The sequence below is a fragment of the Bufo gargarizans genome, chromosome 2 (genome assembly GCF_014858855.1).
Source record: "Bufo gargarizans isolate SCDJY-AF-19 chromosome 2, ASM1485885v1, whole genome shotgun sequence".
NCBI classification, from domain to species: domain Eukaryota; kingdom Metazoa; phylum Chordata; class Amphibia; order Anura; family Bufonidae; genus Bufo; species Bufo gargarizans.
The window spans coordinates 205,018,125-205,039,728 of NC_058081.1; the positions used below are offsets into that span (position 1 = coordinate 205,018,125).

Below are 21,604 nucleotides of genomic sequence, written 5' to 3' on the forward strand. Positions count from 1 at the left end.
GGGGCCACATAAGGCCTTATTTCTTATTAAGGGGACGTTATGACTTTTATAGGGTCTACTCAGGCACTAACTCCTAAAAATGAAAATCATGGGGCATTATTACTTTTGAGGAGGGTACTCAGGGAAAATGAATGCCTCGTTTTATGGGGCATTAATACCTTCAAAGGGGCATAAATGAGGTATTATTACTGTCTATGGGGCTTAATGAGAGCACTCTCTAGGGGGGCACTATTACTTTCTAGCAGGTAGCAGCAGACTGGGGAGTTTGGGTACCATGGGAAAAGGTAGGGAGGAGTCTGGAAAAGTTGGGGGGCTACGGACATCTCTGTTGCAAACTCAACAGATACAAGTCATGGATGGAAGAAGTCATCATGGTAATCAGGGCCAGATGCAAAAGTGAATAACACCAATCAAAGAACGTGTCTGTCAACTATAAGTAGCATTGGCTTTTACAGTCTGCAAAGCACCTATGTAACAAGAATATCTACCTCTGTATGGGAATAATTTCACATCATGTGCAGATCTTAATTTGGGGTTCACCCCTGTAAACATAACATTTAAAGGACAGAAAAAGTTCACACTTTCACAGAGCTACGAATGTGGCGCCACAAAACTTTCCCCAAACAACTCGACTGGCACCTAGAGCTCTTAGTAGCTCAAGACACACGTGCTGACGTGTCCTTCCTACCAAAGCAACCCGGAAGTACAAGCCCCCAGGAGGCGGGGAACGAGCGTCATCCTGAAACTGCTCTATACCTGCCATTGTATTTGGCGCATGCGCGGGTCGCGCGGAGGGGGCGGTTCGATAAATAGCGGCTGAACGGCGGCGACACTTTCTCTCAGCCAGTCAGTGTGTGAGGGAAGCAGCAGTAGCAGTTCCCGGCCCGGTCTTTCTTCTGTCCGCTTCGTCGTTCTGTCAGTCACGTCATGGCTTCCTCCGGAGTTCAGAATACGTCAGCGACACCTACCTTGCAGAGAGGCATTGTGAAGATGGTGAGCTAGCCAGAGGACCGGCTCCAGCTGTGGCGACTGTGGGGGGGGGATGTGGGGCTGAGGTGCTCGTCACAGGACGCTGTCCGGGCATGGGAATGCGGCTGCCAGGCGCTGCCCGGGGGGCATTTCCGACTGTGCTGGCACTGCACGGGCAGAAGTTTCTTGGAGGAAGGAAAGTTGTGTGGAGTTGTGCGCTGCTCAGGCCGGGCGGTCTCTGAGGTACAAAGGACACGGCTTGTTCCCAGCAGCTGGAGGCTGAGCCGCCGCGTGCACTTACCTCCGGTGACCGCCAGCTGCTGGGGAACTACAAGTCCCAGCATGTCCCGAGCAGCCGGCGCAGGCACTGGCAGTGCTGTTAGCCCTTGCCGTGCTGCGCCATAGCTGTGTACATGGCCACTCTGTAGGGTGTGTTGTTGCCGTCTTCTCAGGCTGGCAGCACATGGAGGCTCTTTACTAGCTGGTGGCAGGTGTCCAGGTCCTGAGGGAAGTGATGGTCTTTGTAGTATCTGGACAGCTTCCATTGTACCAGTCAGCACATAGTAACCTTCTTCATGACAGCGCAGGTCATCTGTGGAAGCACAGGCATGGTGCCCTGGTTATAATGTATGGGGGGGGGGGGCGCCCTGGTGGACTGGTTATAATGTACGGGGGGGGGGGGGGGGGGCCCTGGTGGACTGGTTATAATGTACGGGGGGGGAGCCCTGGTGGACTGGTTATAATGTACGGGGGGGAGCCCTGGTGGATTGGTTATAATGTACGTGGGGGAGCCCTGGTGGACTGGTTATAATGTACGGGGGGGAGCCCTGGTGGACTGGTTATAATGTATGTGGGGGAGCCCTGGTGGACTGGTTATAATGTATGTGGGGGAGCCCTGGTGGACTGGTTATAATGTATGTGGGGGAGCCCTGGTGGACTGGTTATAATGTACGTGGGGGAGCCCTGGTGGACTGGTTATAATGTACGTGGGGGAGCCCTGGTGGACTGGTTATAATGTACGTGGGGGAGCCCTGGTGGACTGGTTATAATGTACGTGGGGGAGCCCTGGTGGACTGGTTATAATGTACGTGGGGGAGCCCTGGTGGACTGGTTATAATGTACGTGGGGGAGCCCTGGTGGACTGGTTATAATGTACGTGGGGGAGCCCTGGTGGACTGGTTATAATGTACGTGGGGGAGCCCTGGTGGACTGGTTATAATGTACGTGGGGGAGCCCTGGTGGACTGGTATAATGTACTGGGGGGGGGGGAGCCCTGGTGGACTGGGTTATCATGTACTGGGGGGGGGGAGCCCTGGTGGACTGGTTATAATGTACTGGGGGGGGGGGAGCCCTGTGGACTGGTTATAATGTACTGGGGGGGGGGGGAGCCCTGGTGGACTGGTTATAATGTACTGGGGGGGGGGGAGCCCTGGTGGACTGGTTATAATGGTACTGGGGGGGGGGGAGCCCTGGTGGACTGGTTATAATGTACTGGGGGGGGGGAGCCCTGGTGGACTGTGTTATAATGTACTGGGGGGGGGGGGAGCCCTGGTGACTGGTTATAATGTACTGGGGGGGGGGGAGCCCTGGTGGACTGGTTATAATGTACGGGGGGGAGCCACTGTATGGATAAGTCCTGGCATGTGCAATTATGTGGGTCCTATGGGAAGCTGATTTCTTCTCATTGCAGTGGGATGTAGTTGACTTGTATGTGATTTATTTTATGCACTTATATAGTGCAGACATATTCCACAACGCTTTGCAGATATTGGCATCAAGCTGTCCCCGGTGGGGCTCACAATGTGAGGTCCCTCTCAGTATGTCTTTGGAGTGTGGGAGAAAACCGGGGTGAACATACAGACTCCATGCAGATGTTGCCCGTGGTCAGATTCATGCTGCCCACATCAATCTGGTCCAAATCAATTGATCCTACCTGGTTTGGTTGTAGTTATAGGTTGCCAAGTTGGGTAGCTTTTCTTGATTTTTCAAAGGGCTAATGTACTAAAGCTACTTTGACGTGCAGAGTCTGTCTGCATAAGGGTACTTGCACACAAGCGTTATTCTTTTCCGGTATTGAGTTCCGTCCTAGGGGCTCTATCCCGGAAAAGAACTGACCAGTTTTATCCTAATGCATTCTGAATAGAGAGCAATCTGTTCAGTCCCTCTTATGTTTTTGGGCCTGAGAAAATACCGCAGCATGCTTCAGTTTTCTCTCGGGCCAAAAATCCTGAACACTTTCCAGAATGCTGGATCCAGCATTAGTTTCCACTGAAGTGTTTTAGTGTCGGATCCAGCATTGTCTTCCGGCAAAATAGATTTCCGGTCTGCATATGTGCAGACATTTTAAAATTGCAAAAAAATTAATGCTGGATCAGTTTTCCGGATGACACCGGAGAGACTGAACCGGTATTAAAATGCATTTGTCAGATGATCCGCATCTTTCTGACAAATGCATCCGTTTGCATCAGCATTGCCGGAATACTCTGCCGCAAGTGTGAAAATACCCTTAGACATTGAATCCACAGTAGGTACTGACCCATTAAAGTCAATGGGGTAGATTTGCCAAAACTGGTGCAAAGAAAAACTTGGTGGCCTATTACAACCAGATTCCACTTTTACATTTTCCTCTGGAGCCAGGTTTTATTTATTTTTTCGTGTGAAGGTGGAATGGACATACAGATGTGGACAGCACAGTGTATTTTTTATTTTTTTGCCTCATTGAAATGTGTACCTGGGGCTTTATTATGTGGGTGGTTTCGGTAGTGGACTTGGGTCTGGGCATCTTTGGTTGCAGGGACTAGATTATTTTTTCCTTTCATAGCCTATACAATCTATTTACAGCAGTCAGATTACTGGTTCCTCAAGACACAGGAAATGCCCCTTCTGCCAATCACTAAGTGGGTTGGTAATGGGCATTCCGTTGTGGGGATATGAGGAAGCAGAACAGCAGTTACCTAGGTTGCAGTGGCATGGTTGCGGCAGATTATTCGCGTAGGTGTCTAACTTTTTTTTTTTTAATGCCCCTCTTAATCCATAGAGGACCCATGCAGTGCTTGTACGGCGTAGATGTTGGTGACTTAAGGACCAGCGCCATACAGGTACGGCTCTGTGATCGGGCGGATGCAGGAAACGCGCCTGCCCCGATCCGTGGCAGGTGTCCGGCAGTCACTGATAGCCGGACCCCTGCTGCATGTGCCGGCATTGGCGAAATCACAGATGCCGGTGCCTTAACCCTTGATGTGCCTTGGTCAGCGCTGACTGTGGCACCTGTCATGTCCTTGCGGGTATCGGACCTTCCATCGGGCCACCGTGCTGCTGTGATGGGGACCCGATGACAGGAAAGGCCGTCCGATTCCTTAGGCATGGTAGCTGCCTTCCGGGAGAGGCTGTAAGTCTGTAATACACTTACAACCAATGTATTGTAAATGCACTTACAACCGAATGCATTGTAAAGGAGATCAGACCCCCAAAAATATAGTAGAAAAAGTTTTTTACAAAAGAGAAATTTAAGTTTCAAGTAAGTGTTTCCGCCCCCCCTCCCTCCCAAAAAAAATAAAGTAAAAAATGGTGGAAAATAGGGAAAAGTGTACATATTAGGTATCTCCGCTTCCGTATTAACCGGCTTGATAAAAATATCACATGACTTAACCCCTCAGGTGAACACCGTCAAAAATAAACTGCTAAAACAATTGTCCCTTACATCACTAAAAGTGATCAAAAAGGCGTATGCTTCCCCAAATCATACCAATCTGACCATCGCATCAGCCTGCAAAAAATGAGATCCTACCCAAGACAATCTCCCCAAAAATAAAAACTATGGCTCTCAGAATATGAAGGCACTAAAACATAATATTTTTTGATTAAATGTAAAATAAATAAAAGTAGACATATTGGGTATTGCTGTGTCTTTAACAACCTGCATTATAAAAATACCATGTGACCAAACCCCTCAGGTGACCACTGTAAAAAAAAATATAATAAAAACTGTCAAAAAAGCCAAGTGATCAGTCATGTATACACCTGAAAATAGTGCTAAACAGTCATTTCATCCTGCGAAAAATGATACCCTACCTAAGACAATCGCCTGGGAAATAAATAAAAAAATACGGAGACGCTAAAATGATTTTTTTCTTCGTTTAAAAAATATTGTACAAAACGTAAAAAAATAAAAAAAAGTTGACATATTTGGTATTGCCCTCTCCATAACAACCTGCCCTAGAAAAATACCACATGATCTAACCTAAGATGAACGTTCTAAATAACATAAAATAAAAAAGGTGCCAAAACAGCTATTGTTACCTTGCCTCACAAAGTGTAATAGAGCAACCAAAAATCATATGTACCCTAAAATAGTACAAACAAAACTGCCACGTTAACCCGTAGTTTCTAAAATGGGGTCGCTTTTTTGGGAGTTTCTACTCTAGGGGTGCATCAGGGGGGCTTCAAATGGGACATGGTGTCAAAAAAAGTCCAGCAAAATCTGCTTTCCAAAAACCTTACTGCTTTCCTTTTCTTCTGCTCCCTGCGGTGTGCCCGTACAGCAGTTTACAACCACATATAGAATTGGGGCAATAAACTTTGAGGCGTTTGGCTGTTAACCCTTGCTTTGTTACTGGGAAAAATGGATAAAAATAAAAAATCTGTGGTGAAATTCTGAAACTTCATCTCAATTTTCCATGAATTCTTGTTGAACACCTAAAGGGTTAACAAAGTTTGTAAAATCAGTTTTGTATACCTTGAGGGGTGTAGTTTTGAAATTGGGGCCATTTTTGGGAGGTTTCTATTATGTAAGCCTCGCAAAGTGACCATTACTGAACTGGTCCTTTAAAGTGGGCTTGAAAGTTTTCAAAATTTAAAAAATTCTAAGCCTTCTAATGTCCCCAAAAATAAAATGGCATTCACAAAATGATTCAAACATGAAGTAGACATATGGGGACTGTTAAGTAATTATTTTTGGAGATATCACGATCTATTATAAAAGAAATTAAAACTTGCTAATTTTTCATAATTTTGGGTTAATTTGGTATTTTTTTTTCTTAAAAATTGACAAAAATTTACCATGGTCATGAAGTACAATAAGTGACCAGAAAATGATCTCAGAATGGCCTGGATAAGTATCACCACATAAAGTGACACGTATCAGATTGGCAAAAAATGGCCTGGTCCTTAAGGTGAAATATGGCTGGGTCCTGAAGGGGTTAACAATTCGGAGAAACCCTTTAAAAACCCTTTAAAAATCGGAGAAACCCTTTAATCCCATTACTTGGAAGTTAGTGTCTGTGACACCAGGCAGACACTGCATCTGTTGGGGTGGCATTATCTAATAAGGCTATTTTCACACTAGCGTCAGTGTGATCCGGCAGGCAGTTCCGTCATCGGAGCTGCCTGCCGCATCCGCTGATCAGTGTGACAACTGACAGCATTTGTAGACGGCTCCAGGTGCGCATCCGTCTACAAATGTATTGCACGAAATTATCCATCTCTCTGCTTGTCATGCGGATGGACGGATCCGGCACTAATGCAAGTCAATGGGCATTAATGCCGGATCCGGCATTCCAGCAACTGAGCCGGCCGAAACGCCTGACAGTGACTGAACGGAAGGCATACTGATGCAAACTGAACGGATTTCTATCCTTTCAGAATGCATGGGGATATGCCTGATCAGTTCTTTTCTGGCATAGAGCCCCTGTGATGGAACTCTATGCCAGAAAAGAATAACGCTAGTGTGAAAGTACCCTAAGATCATCTGCCTTCCTTGAAGATATTGGTAGCTGTTTGAATAGTAATCTGGTCTACTTTAGTTTTACTGAACATGTCCATTGAGTGACAGGTTTAGGGACTGTTCAGTCATCAAGCTTCTATTAATGTCCTTCCCGTATGTAATGGTTCTGCTATACACTGGGCTGCAATAAGACACTGGCAGCAGATTTTGGGTTATATTGGATGGCCATTCTGACATAATGCATTGTCTGGGTGCTACTGGGAAGTATGTTGCTACAATGTGGCAGCAGCAATCCAGTATTTGACATGCCCTTTCTAAGGTATCTGGGAACATCTGTACATGTGGCATATACCTACAAAACCTTGCAGAATCGTGTATATCCCACGTGTACAGATGTTCCCAGATGCCTACAAGACCAAGCAGAATCGTGTATCTGGGAACATCTGCAATTGTGGGATACACATGATTCTGCTTGGTCTTAAAAAGAGACATTTGTACTGGGTAATTGGAGGTAGTGAAGAATCTCTTCAGCTCAGATTCACTTCTGATGCTATGTGGTTGAATATAGTGTGTGTTCCCCTTATTAGGCTACTTTCACACTTGCAGCAGTGTGATCCAGCGGGCAGTTCAGTCATCGGGACTGCCCACTGTATCTGCCACAGACTGAAAGCATTTGTGAGACGGATCGTCTCTCAAATGCATTGCGAGGACTGATCCGTCTCTCCACTTGTCATGTGGACAGATGGATCTTTCTTTCAGGAAAAATGCTGGATCCTGCATTTAGGCAGGTCTTCAGTTTTTTCCGCTGGAGATAAAACCGTAGCATGCTACGGCTTTCTCTTGCCTGAACGGTCAAAACGACTGAACTGAAGACTTCCTGAACGGATTACTCTCCATTCAGAATGCATGGGGGTATACCTGATCAGTTATTTTCTGGTATAAAGCCCCTGTGACTGAACTCTATGCCGGAAAAGAAAAACGCTAGTGTGAAAGAACCCTTAGCAGAGAGAGGATGACAAGGGTATTACTTACTAGAAAAGAAGAAAAATATCTGCCTCCATGATCACTGCTTAGGGTGCGAAGTCCCTAGACAGGAGTTTCACATGTAGTTGTATATAACTCTTAAAGGAGTTCTGCATTTATTTATTAATAAACTGATTATCTATCCTATAGATAAATCGGCATCTGATCAGCGGGGGTCTGCGGCCTTCTCATTGTTTACCGCAGGCCCAGTGACGTAATGGCGGGGGTAAGCGCCATTCAATTGAACAGAGCTTAGCCATGCCCAGGTCATTGATACTAGTAGTGACGTCACTGGGTCTGCGGTAAACAGCGATAAGGCCGCGGCGCTACTGCCAGCGGCGCTGCCTTCTCAAACAGCTGATCTACAGGAGTCCTGGGTGTCGGACCCCTGCCGGTCAGATGCTGATCTATCCAGAGGATAGATCATCATTTAAAAAAAAAAAAATGCAGAACCCCTTTAAGTGTTTCCTGGTGGTCTGCATATTGCTTTTCGAGGTCTAGTTTAGGTGCTGGAATTTAATGCTACATGGAAAAATCAATGATTTAATGTCTTGGCCATGTCTGCCTTCAACCAGGATGGAATGGGCTTGCATGTTAACACTTGCCTATCCTGTAGCGGATATTAAGCTGACTTGTAGAACATCAGAATATCCCACTATGAGGACACCTGTACACGTGATCCGACATTACATAGTAAGGTACATGCACACAGCATTGTAGTTTGTGGACTGCGTTTCCATATCCAAATCCACATGTCTAGATAGCCCCAGATGTCGCCCTCTACATTGCACTACAAGTTCAGAATCTGCTTCTGCACAGTGTACATCTTGTAAATCTCATCTACTTGCAGGGGTATATTGGGAACTAAATATGGCCCATGTTGCAGATGGGTCCAAATTGAAAGAAGGCAACATAATTGGGCAGGGTAGGAAGGCCTACTGAACCATATACCCTAGTGCAGCACAAAATATTGCCACCTGTGCTACAGTATTCAACTGTAGAGCTGTCATTCAGAATGGCTGCTGGCCAGGTGATGTACCCAGCTTGTGGCTAGTGACGAGGGCTTGGGTGGCCCTCCTAGGCACTGGCCTACTGGGAATTTTCCTTGTAGGGTCTATGGCCAATCTGGTTTTTACTAGTAAACCTGTGCAGTATTGTCAGGTCAAGTAACTAAGGGTCTTGGAGCACTATAAAGATACCTAGTGAAAGGGAGCAATGCAGGAGAGGTAGGAACTGACTTTCTAACATTAGATCACCCTGTCTGTCATGGATTTTCATTAAAGGGGTTCTCCTGGGCTTTTGATATTGATTAGGGATCGACAGATTATTGGTTTTACCGATATTATCGGCCGATATTCAGTATTTTGACAGTTATCAGTATCTGCATCTATTTTGCTGATATTCCGATAACTTATTGGGAACACAGATCGTGCTGCTGACAGCGCTCTGTGTTCCCTCGGCAGCACAGGGGAGAAGGAAGCGGTGTCTCCCACCCCCTGTGCTGCCACCAATGAAGGGAAGGAGGACAAGAGAAGGGGAGGGGTTATGGCCACTGCACCACCAGTGGAGAGAAATCTCATTTATTCATATACAGGAGGCGGGAGCTGGCTGCAGAATCATAGCCGCCCGGCTCCCGACCTCTATGAGCAATAGCTGCCATCTGCGGTAGTTAACCCCCCAGGTGCTGTGCAGTGTATTCCTGGAGCTCCGATTGGTTACCATGGCAGCCAGGACGCTATTGAAGCTCTGGCTGCCATGGTAAGTTCCATGCTGCTGTGTGCACAAAGGGACAGTGTGAGCTCCTATTCACCTACACGTTGACAATAAACATTAATTTTCAGCAGATGTGTGTAGGAATTTTTATTTTGTAAAATGAAAATTCCCAGAATATCTGTACAAATGATCGGCCTGACAGTTCACAAATTATTGCTATCTGCCCTAAAAAAATCAATATCGGTCGATCCCTAATATTGACTACCTATCCTCAGGACAGATCATCCATATCAGATCAGTAGGGGTCCGACACCCCTGCCAATAAGCTGGTTGAAGGGAAGGCCATGCTGATCTGATATAGAGGATAGGTAATCAATATTAAAATCCTGGAAAACTCTTTAATGATGAACTGACAACATTTTCAGAATTTATATAAAACTTGTTATAGTAATTACAATATTAGTAACTTAATGGGGTAAACTTGGCAATGTAATTGGCTTTTGTGGTGTTAAAAAGTCGCACATGGTGCACGCCATGTGCCCCATAATGTGAGACTTTCTAGGTGTCTAGCCACTTTCCTGAAGTGGTAAAAAGGGGTGGGGGTAGAGGAAGGGGCGGGGCTTTGTGTTGCCCTCCAGGTTTACTATAACTTAAAGGGATTCTGTCACCTTGCTTTAGCCTATAGAGCTGCAGACATGCACGGCTAGATCGCTGCTAGCATGTCTGTAATCAGGCACATCTCTGCAGTGCTGTGCGCCAGAAGTTGAAGTCCACGCCACCCAGGGGCATGTTCCCCATATAAAGCAGGCATTGGCAAAACACTCGGAGGAGCAAAGAGCTACTGCATAAAACACTGCCACTAAAGCTAAAAGCAGCCTTAATGTAGAGATGTGGCAAGTACAAACACACCCAGAGGTTGGTTTTCTCTGTGCAGCACCTCAACTAGAGTTGTCTGAGGACAGACTGTTGCACTCCAAGTGTTTGCAGTGTTAATGTTGGATGCCAGTTCTACCTCTGAGACCTAAACCCTTCTCCAGAAGAGGTGCCCCTGAAATGAAGAGGGCATCCTTGTATGCTCAACTACCCTCCATCTGCCCATATGGGAGTTTTTAAAATGGACAACCGCTGGCTCTATTTCTGACTGTCCTACAGCAGTGAATGGACAAGTGGCTGTACATTGGTGTGCTCTCCAGTCACTGCTATGGGACTTGCTAAAAGCCAATCGAGCTGGCTCAATTGTTTTCATAACCGCCATAGCAATGAATGGAGAGCAGTCAGCGCATGCAATGTGCTTTATAATTTTGGTGGGGGGGGGGGGGGCTTTTTCTGGAGATGGGTGCAGGTCTAACCTCTGAGCTGCACCTATGTGACATTGATGGCATATCCTAGTGATGTGCCACTAATATGGGATGCGCCCACCACTTTACTACTGTATTGAGTGGAGTGCTATTTAAATCCATATCTGAATTCCCTTTTGGTGGGGTTTAGGCAGTGGATTTGCAGTGTAATGTGAATCTGCAGCAGTTGATGGGATGCTATTTTTGAAGCCCCTCTACGTTACCAGAAACATTCAGTGTGAGAATTGGAGCCCACTGCAGACTTCACCCTCTATAACCACCTGCTAATATATATTTTTTGAAAGTGGGCACATTATGGAAATACCTCCGAGAACTTCATTTTTGCATCATAGTGTTGGAAATAAAAATAAAAAATCCTTTGTGGCTGCAATTGAACTATTCAGGACCTGAGATGCCCCTCCACAAAATCAATGAGGCTGTACTGGGTTCGGTTTGTCGGGTTTTGTCTACTTCCACAGATCTTAATGTGTTCATAAAAACTGCAGTGATTTGTGTAGTCAACATGAGGACTGATTAGGTGCCAGGGAGGGATTAGATGTGCTCATATCAAATTCTGATACCTCTTTTTAGTAGAAGTAGGACCCTTGCTACCCATCTCTGTGCCAAAGTGTGTATATTACTTTGCACAGAAGTGGAAAAATGACTAAACAGGCTGATACTACACATGCAACTGCCCATCTACTACGCCTGATGGGTTACTTATGTCCTTTGGTGGTATAGGGGTTAAAGGTGTTAACACATTGACAGGACTCATTCTTACTTTTATTTTACAGGTCCTCTCAGGATGTGCTATTACTGTAAGAGGCCAACCACGTGGCGGTCCGCCCCCAGAGCGGAACATCTACCTAAGTAACATTCGTGCTGGAGCTCTTGCCCGCAGAGCTGTGGCCTCTCAGCAAGATTCAAAAGATGTCCCTGATGAGGTAGGTTAACTATTGATGAAGGAGGAAGTGACCTTCGGGGCCCAATTGCCTAAATTTTCCTTTCTTTTTCCTTTTGTGAATTCTATGTTAAATTTAAGTCTACATGACTACTGCATTACTGGTATTTAAATTCCTGACGCTGCTGGCCAGCTATATAAATCTATTGGTGCGGACTATTCTCTCCTCCCCCATCGTTCACTTGTTAATGCAAAGAAGCTTGACTCCTTCCTCTGTTTCCTGAACTTAAAGTGGTAGTGCAATGATTTTGTATTGATGACCTATCCTCATCAATATCTGATCAGCGGGGGTACAAAAAGAGTTTGGCCAGCAGAGTGCTGCTTCATTAGGCCCCTTTCGGATGAGCGAGTGTCTCGCCTGAACTTCCAGCACTGCTGGGGTTGCCTAGCATTATATTGCTTTGTGATGCTACAGTATGTAACCCTTAAATTTCTGGAATGTATTAGATGACTGACATAATGCTGTCAGTGTTGTGCAGTGCATTCCAGAACTGTAAGGGTTGCATAGCATCATTAATCAATATAAAGCTATGTGACCCCAGCAGTGCTGGAATTTCAGGCCGGGTGCCTCACTGTGGGTCCACTGAAAGACACTTGTTCATCTAAAAGGGGCCTTGTGTGTGACTATTACTTGCTCTGTTCACTTGATGGCTGTTGGCCCAACAGGAATTTGAGTGGAGTGAGTACTTGTAATTACACTATGCCACTGCTCCACAGGAGACGTTGCACAGTATAATGAACAGGTGCTCTCATGGAGTGCTGCCTCCTCTTGAACCAGCCGATTGGTGAGGGCTACTGGGTTTGTCCCCTGTGGATCAGATATTGATTAACTATCCCGAGGATAGGTCATCAATATAAATTCCTGCACAACCCCTTTAATGACACCCTGATTTTGAAATAAAGTGGAATAGTCTTGGTGCACCCTCTGTGCCAGATCATATATTTGTGTCCATGAGGATGGAGGAAAGGTATATGTGAGCTTCTACGCCTTTGCATGTTTCAGTTGTTCCCCACATGGTTACCTTCAATCATTGCTTAAATGGGGCTTGTCATTTCATAGATGTGCAACTTTTTTTTTTTTTTTTGTAGGTATAATACTCTAAAGTATACTTTAAAGTTTAGCTCCATAAAAAAAAAATAGTTGGGTGAAGAGGAAAATAAAGTGGTTTTCTTTCATGTTTAGGCTACTTTCACCCTCACGGTTTGGCTTTCCGTTTGTGAGATCTGTTCAGGGCTCACAAGCGGTCCAAAAAGGATCAGTTTTGCCCTGATGCATTCTGAATGGAAAAGAATCTGCTCAGAATGCATCAGCTTTCCTCCGATCAGTCTCCATTCCGCTCTGGAGGTGGACACAAAAAACACTACCTGCAGCGTTTTTCTGTCTGCGATTTGGTCCTGAGCAAGATGGATCTGTCCTGGCACACAATGTAAATCAATGGGGATGGATCAGTTTTCTGTGACACAATATAAAACTGATCTGTCCCCCTTTGACTTTCAATGGTGTTCATGACGGATCCGTCATGGCTATAGAAGACATAATACAACCGGTTCCGTTCATGATGGATACATGCGGTTGTAATGGAAGCGGTTTTTTGCCGATCCATGACCGATTTGCAAAAAAGCTAGCGTGAAAGTAGCCTTAGTTTGGGTAAGTTGACTTTTATTGACACAGCCTTGTTTGGTACTTTTTAGATCTCCACAATTTAAAAGCCACAACTTAGTTTCAGTAGACATGAGGGCTTGTTTTATGGGAGAAATTTATTTATTTAGGCAAAAATGTGGCAATGGGGGCAAACGTGTGGGAAAACATAATTCTACAATTCTTCTAGGGTTTCCTTTTTATTCTATTGGTCTTTATAATTAGATATACCAAATTATGATTTTAATACTAAGGTTTTTTTATGCTTTGGGTCATGGTAGTCTGAAATCTATAACCTTTTGTTATTTTTCTGCTGACAGCTGTGTGAGCTTGTTTTTGCATGACTATGCATTTTTGATGCCAGTTTGAGATGCATGTAAATTATAAGCATTTTTTTAAAAACTTTTTTTCCTTTTGTTTTTGTAGGCCAGTTGCTTAGAACACATGTTCTGACATTTGGAGATTTTATTTTCTTCCACGTATGAGTGAAATAGGATAGTTTTAAAGGGAACTTGTCAGGTTGCACGTTGTGTCTGAGCTGAAGGAGGCATGTTTATAGAGCAGGAGAAGCTGAGCAGACTGATATACTGAATCTTTTCCCACAGAACTATATAACTTTTTCATTTAAATTCCTACACATACTGGGCTTTGAAGTCCAGGAGGTGGTCTGTTCAGTGACGGCCTTCTGTGTGCACAGAGAAGGCTGTCATCACGGAGACCGCCTCCTTGACTTCAAATTACAGAACAGCAGGAATTAAAATTTTAATGAAATAAGTTTATGGAGAAAAGATTCACTATATCAATCTGCTCAGCTTCTCCTGCTCTATAGCTTGCCTCATTCAGCTCACAGGTTCCCTTTTAATATAGAAGGTCATTAGATATGTTTTTTGGACTTCTTTTTTTTTTTGATCCCTTACGGAACATGAGCCTGCAATTTATTGATGGCTTGCTCTAGACTGTAATGCATCCTTAAATCAAATAATAATATAGGCTGGCTCACAGTATTTCTGCATCATATACAATATTTATTACTTTTAAAAATATAAAATACAACTACTTAGATATCAACATATCAGCATAGATACATATATGTGTATATTGTATAGATATAGACAGTGCAGGAGCTCATGCACTAACCTATACAGACTGGAGTACTCCTAACAAATAGAACCTTATGGCTATACTGGGCCTGCAAAAATTTCGGTTGAAACCACTAGAAATGTCCACGGACTTATATACCAATTTACCAGTTTGTTGGAACCGGACAGGTTCAAAGATTGTCCTTGTAGCAGTAAACTCTGTACTTGGGTACCTTTTGACGGTGGTGATTATTCTGCTTTTCAAATTATAGCGTTCGCTCTCTCTCTCTCCACTTTAGGAGCGGGCTTACGACCCGTTCTCACAGCGTCCCATGTGACCAGCTGGATGGCAAGTCGCTGGTTGACGTAGGTGCTTGGAACCGTAGGGTTGGCGGAAGCTGGTGCAGCTGAGATGTTACTTGCTTGAGCCCGTCAGGTTACCGGAACTTGGTATAGCAGAGTTTACTTTGTGCTTCCTTTGCTTTTGTTCTGCAGCGTTGATACACAAACGGACAGATAGATGATAGCATAGGGTTTCTTTCAATAGCTGATAAAAACCGCACCAGTAGCCTTGGTCTAATACACACTAGACGCGTTTCAGAACATTGTTCCTTCCTCAGTAGTTAAATGTAGAATGCTGAATGTGAACCTACTAGTCATGGATTTAAATACCCTTTCGGGTTCGAGATAAAATATGGATCGGATTCTGGACTGTGCAGCTGGATACACATATATGTATCTATGCTGATATGTTGATATCTAAGTAGTTGTATTTTATATTGTTAAAAGTAATAAATATTTTATTTGATGCAGAAATACTGTGAGCTAGCCTATATTTGATTTATCGGTTTTCTTTCAGCTGGTTACTGAAAGGCTGAGCTCCAGTAGTTTGCTGGTGGAGCCTTTCTAAAAATATTTAGTTGTAATACATCCTTATTGCAAAAATATACACAGGCTGAGATGTTGCAGGACTGTAGGCCATCAGCAGGCCAACCACATCCATGACAATTGGCACCCTGTGACTATTGCAGAGTGCTCTCCTGGGGAATGAGGGAGCTTGCTTCTGTTTGAACAGCTTGATGCCACAGTGACTACTAACCTGACCTGAGGTATTAAACTACTAGGATTGGTATGTCCAATCCCTGCAGTGGGATCAGGGTGTATAATACAGTGGGCACCTGCGAGCAATGATGCCAGCCCAGCTCCTGAGCATATATTACAGTGCTGAGTGTTATGGGATTGATCACTACTTGTGGGCATCAGCCACATGCACAGGAGTGTACTTGGAATCTGTAATGTACCGTTTCCAAATGGTGTCAATTCATTTAAATGGGGTAATGCATAAGGTTAGCAAAAACTGACAGCTGTATTGTTATCCTCAGGAGAATATTTCTGTAATTATGTGCCGATCTGTATGGTGCCAATGTCCTGCTATGTGCCAGTGTGCATGACTTAGGTCCCCTAATTTTAATGATGTTAGAAGAAAGTGCTAATGAGCCACTTGGAGACACGCCAGGCACTAAATGTCTAAATAGTAGTTGTTTCTGAGAACAAAAAGTTAATTCTCCCCCTACCCCCTCCAAAATGATCTGTTATGATACAACCGCATGCATCCATCACAAACAGATCCGTTTGTATTATCTGTAACATAGCCAAGACTGATCTGTCATGAACTCCATTAAAAATCGATACTGATCTGTTTTCTATTGTCAGAGAAAACAGATCTGTCCCTATTGACTTGCATTGTGTGCCAGGGCGGATCTGGTTGGCTCAGTTTCATCAAGCGGACAGCAATACTGCTACAGGCAGCATTCTGTTTTCCGCCTCCAGAGCAGAATGGTGACTGGAGGCAAACTGATGCATTCTGAGCAGCTCCTTTTCCATTCAGAATGCATAAGGGCAAAAAACAGATCGGTTTTGGACCAGGTTGTGAGAGCCCATGATGGATCTCAAACAAAGCCAAAACGTGAGTGTGAAAGTAGCCTAAACGAACTGTAAGGTAAGTTGGAGCTGTAGATGCTTTGTGGAGTACTTTTCCCCCCTCCCTAATTGAATGAATCACTGCCTTGGGAAGCTTGGTATAGGACCTGCTGGCTAATGTGACAGTGAAGAGGTTGTACACAAGTCTCTAAGCAGAAGTGGGAACTGTTGTGCTCGGGACACCACAGCCATACCCTTATACCAGAGTAGAGGTTCTGAGCACTAAGGAGTCGGAGATTGGTTACTACTATGACCAAAGCCTACTACTAAAAGTAAAGGCTTGCAATTGACAAATTAAAGCTAGTTTTTTTGGGCTGGTACCTGGAATATAACTTTAATGAAGCTCCTTTCCCATGTAACACTACCAGGGGTGCAGAGGTAGCCGTTGCTATTGGTCCTTGGAACCTGAGAGGGCCTGAAGACACAAATATTATAGAAAGTGCATGCTGGTCAAATTACACCTCTGACTGGAGGGAAGGAGTTAAGTCAGAGTTTAGCATTTTGGTGCAGTTTCAATTTTTCCTCATGCAGCATTATGGCTGTGCTTCCCTAGTGACAAAGCAGTGAGGAAAGTGGGGGCCCAAGCTGAACTGTTGACCAGGGCCCATGAGCATTTATCTACGCCACCTGAACATTGCCATCTAAACTTCCCTGGAACCAATGTTGTGCAAATGGTGGATGTCCTTGGGAAATAATGGGTGACGAAGCAAACTTTCTTTAGCACAGCTGTTAACTTTCCATCACATTTTTATTTTCTGCTAAACTGTTAATTTTTTGCTCATACATAGAAAAGTGAACGTTTAATGTATACATAGGAGTCCATGGCTTCTATGGGAAAAAACATACCAAAAGTGCATTGTGAGAACTCGCGATATCCCATTTCTTTAAAAACGACTTCCCTGTTGAGAATATAAAAAAGTGGAAGCACCCTAAACCAGCCAAGCCAGGGAATTGTATTTAGCTTATCGCAATCCTGTAAAAACATTACGGCTGTCTGTATCTATACCCTGGTTAGCACTTTCAGTGAATGCTGCCTGATGTTTGCTATTAATGGGAGTACAGTGCCCTCTGCTGTTACATTTAGGAATTGTAGCCTATTTACGTAAAAAAAACTACATTATAACTGTATATTAAACACTTGTAGGTCACATTTTGTCTGAGATCCTAAAATAAAGTTGTATTTAAGAAATGGATTTGGACAGTGTTTGAAATCGCTTCTTTTCTTACAGGGGCACAACTGCTGGGAGAATGTAGATTTTAAACATCCCTTATCTTTGCCTCCTTTTCTGCATGTGTCAGGAATACAGCCCTTAAAGTGAATGTCACCAGTAAACGACCTATTGTTTAAATCATAGTTTTTATCTTTAACGTTAAGAATTTTTTTGATATTCAATTTTCCATGTCACATCTACATTTGAAAAAAAGCATAAAATCCTGCTGTTGGCACACAGGCCACTGAGCCGAATAGGTGACACTTCATGGTCTGTACAGACCACTTTACTGCAGTTATCTGCTTATCTAATGATGGCATGTATGTGCATAGTTAAGATGGCATCCACCTTGTCAAATCTTAACTATTCTTCCCCTGTATAATTACCTCTGCACAGGTCAGAGCATGCCTAGAAAACTCTCCCATAGAAGTCAATGAGGTCCCCTCCTTACCATTATGTCTATGGCCAATGGGGCTGCTGTAAAGCGCTGTTATTAATACTCTCAAAACAACTCAGGCAAAATGTCAGACCCCATAATCATGTTTACAGAGTCTTTTTTTGATTCTATTTCTTTAATCAAAAAATTAAAAACCAATGGAAACGGATGTCTGTCTGGTTTTTACTGGCATATACCATTTTGGATTTCCAGAATAGACTATGAATATTAGATTACGCTGGGTCTAACACCTCAACTGATCAGTTCTTGCTTTGTGCTGTGGCAAACAGTGCCATCCACTACACAATGGATGTACAGTGACACGTGAAAGTTTGGGCACCCTTGGTTAAAATTACTGACAACTTTTGTAAACTGATGCGGAGCCGTCTGATAAATGCATAGCAAGAACGGAGCCGTCTGTCATACTGACAAACAGCTGTTTCTATTTTATTTAAAAAGTTTTCAAAGGTCTGCGTGGACCAGAAGGACGGATCTGGCATACAGGCAAGTGTTCAGTTTTATTTTTTTGGGCCAGAGATAAAACCCCCACATGCTACAGTTTTATCTCTGTCCTGATCAGTCAAAAAGACTGAACTGATGAAGACATCCTGATGCATCCTGAAGGAATTTCTCTCCATTCAGAATGCATGGGGATAAAACTGATCAGTTCTTTTCTGGTATAGAGCCCCTAGGATGGAACTCAATATGGGAAAAGAATAGCGCTAATGTGAAAGTACCTAACAATCACTGTTGGGAAAGGCAATGTGATGAAAATGTTAAAGCTTTATTAATACAGACTCTTCTAACCTTGTCCCAAGAAACGTCAGCCATGGGCTCTTTGAAGCAGCTGCCTAACACTTCAGGAAGATTTAGCAGACTCTGGCGTTGTGGTACATTGTTCTACTGTTCAGCGACACCTGCACATATATGGCCTTCATGGAAGAGTCTTCGGAAGAAAACCTCTCCTGTGTCCTCACCACAACAGTCAGCATCACAAGTTTGCAAAAGAACATCCTAAGGCTACTTTCACACGGTTGTTTCTGGGTCTGCCTGTGCGATCCGTTTCAAGGCTCTCACAAGTGGCCCAAAACGGATCAGTTGAGCCCCAATGCATTCTGAATGGATAAGGATCTGTTCAGAATGCATCAGCTTGCCTCCATTCTGCTCTGGAGGTGGACACAAATGCTGCTTGCAGCGTTTTGATGTCTGTCTGACGAAACAGAGCCAAACAGATCCGTCCTGACTTACAATGTAAGTCAATGGGGATGGATCTATTTTTACTGACACAATATGGTGCAATTGAAAACTGATCCACCTCCCATTGACGTTCAAGGTGTGGAAGTAGCCTAAACAAGCCTGATGCATTTAGTAAAGAAGTCCTGTTGACCGATGAAGTTAAAATAGAACTCTCCAAACATTAAAGCGCTTCTGTCACCCCCCCCCCCCCACAAACAGCAATTTTCAGTATTGGATGTAATATAATTGCTAATGTATGCAGAGTCCATATATCTCTTACCAGCAAGTTGGGTGGTTACTTGCTGGTAGCCACTGCATCCTAGGTCTAAAAAAACTCTTCCTCCACTTGATTGGCAGGGCCAGTGAGCGCCCTCCTTCTGCTGGCCCTGTTTGCAGCTCAAATCCTGCGCATTTGGTGCAGGTGCTCTGAGAGGACACTCGCTTGGCTGCTCCTTCCTCAGTGTGCCTGCGCAGATGTCGTCAGCCCTACACCCGGAAGAGAAGACGCCGGCATTGCTGGTAAGGAAGCAGAGAGCCCGATGACGTCGCTGGATGCTTGATTCAGGGAAGCATTTGCCTAATGAGCATGCAGCCACTACAACCACCAATGAAATGGGGTGATGTTATTTTACAAAAAGTATATTTAGACACACTATACCACCAATGCTTATATAAAAATTAGGGGTATATTATTTATAAGCATTGGTGGTATAGTGTGTCTAAATATACTTTTTGTAAAATGGGTCCTCTTTAAGCAGTAGAGTGGATCCATCATGCTTTGGGATTGTTTCTGCCAATGGCATGGGGAACCTTTTGGTTAGAGCGAAGAATGGATTCAATGAAATTTCAGCAAATTCTGGAAGCAAACATAAGCTTTTTACATTTGGTGAATTGGTGTTTAAGAGGATGGCTTCTACAAATAGTGTTTCTAAACGCACCTGAAAATCCACTATAGACTACCTCAAGCCAGGTGCAAGCTGACTGTTTTACCACGGCCCTCAGTCCCCTGATCTGAACATCCTTGAAAATCTGTGGATAGACCTCAAAAGAGCATTACATGCAAGACATCAAGGAATCTAGCAGAACTGGAAGACTTTTGCAAGGAAGAATGGATGAAAATATCTTTAAGAATTGAAACTCTTGGTTGGCTACAAAAGTGTTTACAAGCTGACATTTTTCAAAGGGTGCTGCTAAGTATTAACAATACAGGATGGTCAAAGCTTTGCTTAAGCCCCTTTTTCCTTTTTTTTTTTATTGTGAAAATGTAAAATATTAAAATTGTTTCTGCTTAAAATGCTTTTTTTTTTTTTATAATTATAATCAACTCTATGCCTTTTGGAGATCATATCAACAACTTGCTTAACTGTTCACAGTAACTAATTGTGACCATGGGGGCTCAAACTTTTGCATGCCACTGTAGCTGAGTTGTGTTGCTGACTTCTGTCATCTGACCCAAAAACTAACAGCTGACTGGTGGGGGTGTGGGTTGTCAGACCCTTGCTGATTTGATACTGATAATGCATCTTAGTATCTTATATAATTTCAACCAGTGTTCTGGTCCCAAAAGCTTTAAAGGGGTTTTCCAGCAATTGTTAGCTAATGCCTGCAGCCTGCCCCCTAAAACAGAAGATACTGGCTTTAGAAGTGAAGTGCTGCTTGCGACCACATCATAACTGAAACTGGTTATTGGTTGACCGTGTGGCCATGCACGGTCAGTGCTAGAGGTAAACACTGAGCTCCAGTGCTGATGCAGGAAAGTGAGTTTTCTGATTCATGCAGTGGCCATTAGATGAAAAGTGATTACTGGACACCCATTTTAACCCCTTCCCGACTGCAATCAGCTAGCATGTGTATAGACGTCAGGCAGCTCTTTAATCCAAGCGCTGCAAAATGCTTGGATTAAAGCTTCTGCCCCTGCCCTGCTCACGGACAGCATACAGTGCAGTAATGCCGGCAATCGGAGTGGTCCCTTGTCGGCAATTGATCTGATTGGTTTGTATGTGCAGACAAACCAATCAGATCACGGCAGTGAAGAAATGCCTGTTCCAGGCTCTGTTCTGCGCTCTGTGGATCAGAGCCTGAAATCAGGTAATGTGTCCTGGTGCCCCCCCCCCCCCCGATTCCTGAGCCACCGCTATCAGCAGCGAGTGTCAGCTGTATGTTGATACTCTGCTGTAACCCCTTAGATGTCGCGGTAGTGCTATCCATGGGGTTACTAGAGCCAGCCCCCCCCCCCCCCCCTCAACCATCGGGGCTGCCATGGCAACCGGACGCTTTGCAAAGGTGCCTGGTGTTGCC

General features: G+C 44.2%; 1 protein-coding gene across 2 annotated transcripts in view; it reads left to right on the forward strand.

The window, feature by feature from the left end:
* The first annotated feature begins 802 nt into the window (after nucleotides 1-802).
* The window catches only part of SND1 (staphylococcal nuclease and tudor domain containing 1), a 602,204-nt gene continuing 581,402 nt past the window's right edge, over nucleotides 803-21,604 (forward strand). For both annotated transcript variants that reach the window (XM_044279946.1, XM_044279947.1), the window contains exons 1-2: nucleotides 803-993; nucleotides 11,559-11,708. In XM_044279946.1, the coding sequence (XP_044135881.1) occupies nucleotides 928-993; nucleotides 11,559-11,708 (216 nt within the window). In that variant the 5' untranslated portion in view covers nucleotides 803-927. The remainder of the gene's footprint in view (nucleotides 994-11,558; nucleotides 11,709-21,604) is intronic.